This window comes from Peromyscus eremicus, chromosome 16_21 (assembly GCF_949786415.1).
Source record: "Peromyscus eremicus chromosome 16_21, PerEre_H2_v1, whole genome shotgun sequence".
Lineage (NCBI taxonomy): Eukaryota > Metazoa > Chordata > Mammalia > Rodentia > Cricetidae > Peromyscus > Peromyscus eremicus.
Window position 1 is genome coordinate 24543306 of NC_081432.1, and position 6000 is coordinate 24549305.

Below are 6000 nucleotides of genomic sequence, written 5' to 3' on the forward strand. Positions count from 1 at the left end.
TCCCACCTGGCTCCATCCTGCCCTGCCATAGGCCAATGCAGCTTTATTTGTCAACCAATCAGAGCAACACATATTCACAGCATACAGAAAGACATCCCGCAGCACATGAGTCCCATTAACCCTGAGAGCTTGGGCTCTAAGTTTGGTGTTATCCCTGTGGTGGCCAAACTTGATCCAGACTGAAAAGAAATCACATAGGCTTCTGCTGCAGAGACATTGGTCATGCTTGGAGACAAGGTACTGTCCCACTGTTGTGAGGGCGTCCTGTTTTAGAAATCCACAAAGCATGCCCCAGAGTTCTGGATTCTAAATCCTGTCTGCATCCACCCTTTGGGGATCTGCAGCCATAGATACACACTGCTTTCCCCAGGGCAGCTAAATGAACTATGGGAGTGAGGATCCTTCGCTACTGCAGTGAGCTCATCACAGGGGTAGCAATTCATTCGCCCTGTGGTCTTTATGTCTCTGTGAATAAAGACTTGCCCTGCTATACTACACTTCCTCCCTAGGTTACCAGAGTCCTCTCTCCGTTCCCTCCAACTGGGGTCTGGCAAGATGAGCTGTAGAAAGAGCAGAATTCAATTCTAGTTAAAGATGTGACCTTATGCAACCCTTTGACTTTTTTGTTCCTCCATCCTCCCCAACCAGCCCCCCCCCCCCCACACACACACACAAAGCCGGGTAAATCTTTCAAAGCAGAAGTGGATTCTGACTCTGGAGCCTTGGCGCCATCTAGAGGTCACTGGCTTCCATTGTCTCTGCTCCAGAGCCTGCTTGCTCTTGATTCCAGCAGTCCTGAGCACCAATTAGTCCAAAGCTGCGCTCTTGCCATCACGTTTTTCTCTAAAGAGCTGCACCTTGACCAATCCTAGCACCATTTTGGAACACCTCAGCCACAATCTTCTTGCTTGAGATTTAGTGGTAGGGGGTTAATGCTCCACTTGTACTCCGACAAGTGGCTGGAGACTGATCTATGGGTTACAGGTGAGCTCACTGGATGTTCGCCTGACCATTGGCTGCAGGGATCACTGGGTGGCTAGGGGAGGCAGGGGCTCCAGCTTCCTCTAGATTCACACTTGGGGAGTCTAGACTTTCAGGCCCCAGCCCAGACTCCCCAGGCAGAGCTTCCTGATGAAGACAATGTATAACCGAGTATATGGTTGAACCAGACAGAGCCATAGTTCTTGGGTTTTCCCACGTACTGGAAGTTGTTGGAGGATTTGTTAAAACAGTGCTGCCCTACTTCTAGAGGTTCTGGTGCAGTAGGTCTGCACAGAACCTGACAATTAGCCTCGCCATCAAAGTTCCAATGATGCTAATGCTGGGGGTGGGGGGCATTTTAGTTTCTCTTCCCTATGGAAGGGTTCTGTCCTCTTGGGTGGAACTATGACCCCTCTGGAATGAGCTATGTAGCGATTCCAGCCAGGGCAGAAGGAGGAGGAAGGATTGCTGGTGGAGCAAGTCATCGTGTCCTCTCCTGATGGGCATCCCTCTGCCTCGGTGTTTGTGCAGTGGAGCCCTGTGTGGGAGACAGGTCCGTCTTCTGCCAGATGAAGGTACTGGACCGCTACTGCTCCATCCCTGGCTACCTCCGCTTGTGCTGTGAGTCTTGCACCAAGAAGGCCTCAGGTCCCAATGCCAGCCTGGACCCACCCCCCGCCTCCTCCACTCCTGGGAGTCTCCTGCCAGGACCCAAGGCTACCCAGGAGGAGGTAGAGTCTACAAGGGGGCCAACCAGAGTGGAAGACCATCGGCAAAGCCATACCACACAGCGGCCAGGGCTGGCGGACAATCTCTCCTCAGGGACTCTGCATCCCTTCACCCCTCAGATGCTAAGTCCTAGAGCACTGGAGGGTAATTCTCCTGCCACCCCACCACCTTCGGGCTGGACCCAAACAGCTGTGCCAGCCTCTGAGGGTCCAGGTCAGTCCAGGGAGGAACCAGGACACGAAGGCACCAGCCTTCCTGCTACCTCCCCAGTGACTTGAACCCATCCCTCAGGTCACGTTTACACTCTGCACGCGGTCCCAAGTGACCTTGGCTCAGAGGACTCAAACACAGGAGACAGGAAGTAGCACAGGTTTCCTTTTAAATTATTTACCCTCTTGTTCTGTTTGGGGCTGTGATGCTCTAAACCCCATGAACAGGGTTGGGGGAAGAGAGAAATCAGGGATTGCCCTAACCAGAAATACCTCAGCCAGAAGAGCTTGGGCTCCATTTCCAAGTAGCTCCTGAGATCTGGTTCCTCCGGGCTCAGTAAAGCCCCTTCCCACAGCCACTGGGAGGGGTGGGGGTGGGGGAGCTGAAGCTCATGCAGGGGTCTGTCCGAGATGCTTGCTTGTCCTTGACTTCTGACTGCCAGGGAGACCTGCACAGCCCCCCTCCCACAAAGGCAAAGCAGGGCTGGGGATGTGGGATTGCTCAAAGGCAGGCAGGGGAAAGGAATTCTTCTCAGGCGTGGCTCTTGTCAGCTGAGGGCCGCTCATAACTCCAGGACAGAGATCAGTTCACCTTTGCTGGCTGTGGGGTCACTTTTGTGATTCACTCTGTCCCTTGTAGATGTCACTGCTGGTGACTCCAGGTTATAGACTGACCTCTCTTTTTTTTTTTTTTTTTTTTTTTTTTTTTTTTTTTGCTTTTGGTTTTTTGAGACAGGGTTTCTCTGTGTAGCCCTAGCTGTCCTGGAACTCACTTTGTAGACCAGGCTGGCCTCAAACTCACGGAGATCCACCTGCTTCTGCCTTCCGAGTACTGGGATTAAAGGCATGTGCCACCACCGCCTGGCTCTGACCTCCCAATCTTACACCCAAGCCACCAGAGAAAGAGGCCTGGATATATAACTTGAACATCCAGGGGTTTCCCAACTAGGGCTTGACCCCTGGTTGGACCAGGAAATGCAACTTCAGTCACCCCTAGGGCTCGAAGGAGGCCCAGCCTGAAAGGTGACCACCAGGTACCAGAGAGATGTCATTTCCCAGACTGTACCCCTCAGTCGTTACTCTCTGCTGAGGACTGCTTCTGTTAGAGTTGGGGTCTTTCCTTCTGGCTCCAGGTGGGACAGAGTGTGTGATGCTCAGAAGGTCAGGCTGGTGGGTCACAAGGCCTAGAGTCCACTCAGCCGGACCCTGTGGATGGCCGGGGCAGGATGCCAGCTGCTGCTCCTGGATTGGGGTAGGGAGGATGCATGGAGCCCGGCTCACCTCCCATGGCCCTCTGGCTCTCAGGAAATGGTCTAGCTCCTCACTTGCAGGGTCAGTGGCATCGGTGCTTATCTGTCCACCTTCCTCAGATGAGGAAGGGAAGCCTTAGGCCCCTGGCCTGCAAGCTTCGTGGGAAGCAGGGACCCTGGGGACTCTGCGTGCTTTTCCCGTGACTGCTCCCCACTTGGCAGGTGGCTGGGACTACTCTGAGTCAGTCCCGTGTGGACCAGCCTGGAGACTCTGATTTTTAAAGTGTTACTTATTTATTAACATTGCCCTCAGTGTTTTTGTTTTGGGGTGCAAAAGTGGTGCTGTGTGTGTGTGTGTGTATGTGTGTGTGTTTCTGTTTTGGAGTACGGGGGCAATGAAACCAGTGCTCTACAAGGTGGGCCCAGCAGCTGTAAGATGATTGCAGGTGAGAACAAATTAGGAAGGGCCACCAAAGGTGCTGACTAGCTCTGGGCAAGCTGCCAAGCCAAGGATGGAGACGGCTGGGCGGGTATCTTTGGTCCCATGGTAGGATGATTTTTAATAATCAGACCTTTGCAACCCTACAAGGGGTGGGTTCCTTGGAAGGTGGTGACAAAACAGTGTTTCCCTGGAAGGGTCAAAGCAGGAGCTGGGTGCCAAGCAGGAGGAAGGGTGGTGGCGTCTTATTGGGCAAGAAGGGCTGGTGTGCAACTCACTGTGTGATTTTTAAAGTACCAGTCCGTTGGATTGGATACGGTTCAGTTGGTAGAGTGCCTGCCTGGCATGCGAGAGTCCCTGGATCCCCTGCACTGCAGAGGTTGGGGGACGGGGAGAAAGAACCCATCTGTGCCTCAGCTTCTGTTAGTAGAGTGCTTGCGTAGTGGGCCCTCTCTCTCTTCTAAGAGAGAGAAGTGCTTGGGTCGTGGGGGAGGGATGGATGATGAAGGAATAATCCATGTCTTACATTGTGTCTGTGTCAGACATCAATAATCTATTACTACACTGGCTCTTCCCTGACATTTGTGGGATGTTGGCCAAGACTATACAGACCCCCCGACACACACACACACACACACACACACACACACACACACACACACCTCCAACCTAGAGTACCTGCCTTTTTTCTGCTAACTTGCAAGGATTTCCCAAGCCTGTTCAGACAGTGTAGGCTTCACAGCCAAGCTCCATCTCCACTGCTCGACAGAATGCTTGCTCCTGAGAGCTGCCTCTTTGTGGACAGCCACATGGGCCTGGGAGTGCACACCTCAGAGGCCCGACCTAGGGAGATGGTGTTAGAGGCCCCAGCTCTGGCTTATTGAACAAGGCAGAAAGACATGTAGAACACACGCTGCATGTCCCCAGCCTGTGCTCACATCAGACATTACCAATCCATCACTGCACTTTTACTTTAAATTGCTCTGGGCAGTGGCCAGTGGGTCTGTCTAAATGTTATACAACACGAGAAACCTTTGCCCAATAAACATCTAGGTTCCAGGGCCCAAGCAAGGAAGAGGGGCCCAGAAAACAGCCCAAGGGACCTCCAGGGCCACCGCATATCCTTGGGGCCCACAGAGTCCAGGCTGGGCATGAGGCCTCACCAAGGAGTCCTGAGGTCTAGCATTCCTGGGGTCCCTGAGCCCATCTGTACACATGAACAGGGAATAGGCTGGGGGTGTGACTCAGATGGTAGCGTGCTTGCCTGGCATGCTGGCAAGTTTCTGTCAACTTGACACAAACCTAGACACATATGTAGGTTAAAGGAATCTGGGTTGAGGAATTGTCTCCATCAGATTGGCCTGTGGGCATGTCTGGGGAGTCCATTTTTTTGATTAATGATAGGAGAAGGCCCAGCCTACTGTGGACAGTTCCACCCCTGAGCAGGTGGTTCTGGGTGGTGTAAGAAAGCTGAATAAGCCAGAAAAACACTTTCCTCCATGGTTCCTGCCTCTGCTTTTACTTGAGTTCCTGCCCTGACTTCCCGGGATGATTGACTGTGATCAGGGCATGTAAGCCAAATAAACCCTTCCATCCCCAAGTGGTTTTGGGTCAGTGTTTTATAGGAGCAAAAAAGCAAAGTAATACATCTAGCAGGCAGGAGACCCTGGGTTCTATCTCCAGCATCACATAATCGAGATGCGGTAGTACATGCCTGTGATCTCAACACTTTGGGAAGTGGAATTAGGAGGATCCAATTTTTTTTTTTTTTTTTTTTTTTTGGTTTTTTGAGACAGGGTTTCTCTGTGTAGCTTTGTGCCTTTCCTGGAACTCATTCTGTAGACCAGGCTGGCCTCGAACTCACAGAGATCCGCCTGCCTCTGCTTCCCGAGTGCTGGGATTAAAGGCATGTGCCACCACCGCCCAGCAGGGTCCAAAATTTAAAGTCGTCCGATGCTATAGGGTTCAAGGCCAGCCTGGGATACAAGAGACCCTTCAGAAAGAGATGAAGTGGAAGGTGGGGAGATGTGGGGTGGGGGAGCACACTTACTTATCTTGACTCCCTTGCAAACAGCATGATTGAAAAGTGGGCCTATGATAAAGGCCTAACAGGGGTGTCGCTGAGCTTCCTACTGTGTGACTATGACCATAGCTTCCCTTCCGGGGGGGGGGGGGGGGGAGCTTCGCTACTGCACACCAGGAGACTGAGCTGAAGACCCGCCGGGCGGTGGCGCAGCCAAGAGATGTGGAAAGCACCTGGGAACGGCTCCCAGCCTGGAGGCTGCGGGTGCGTGACGGGATCCTTGAACACGGGGTGTGAGAGGGCTGAGTTCTCCAGAGTGGACAGCTGGGGCCTGCAGCAGAGCTGAGGAGGGCTCTTGAACTCCAGGCA

General features: G+C 52.9%; 1 protein-coding gene across 2 annotated transcripts in view; it reads left to right on the forward strand.

Moving 5' to 3' along the window:
• Positions 1–2588, forward strand: part of Adamts14 (ADAM metallopeptidase with thrombospondin type 1 motif 14) — a 73885-nt gene extending 71297 nt beyond the window's left edge. For both annotated transcript variants that reach the window (XM_059281742.1, XM_059281743.1), the window contains exon 22: positions 1513–2588. In XM_059281742.1, coding sequence (XP_059137725.1) covers positions 1513–1988 — 476 coding nt within the window. In that variant the 3' untranslated portion in view covers positions 1989–2588. The remainder of the gene's footprint in view (positions 1–1512) is intronic.
• The last annotated feature ends 3412 nt before the right edge of the window (positions 2589–6000 follow it).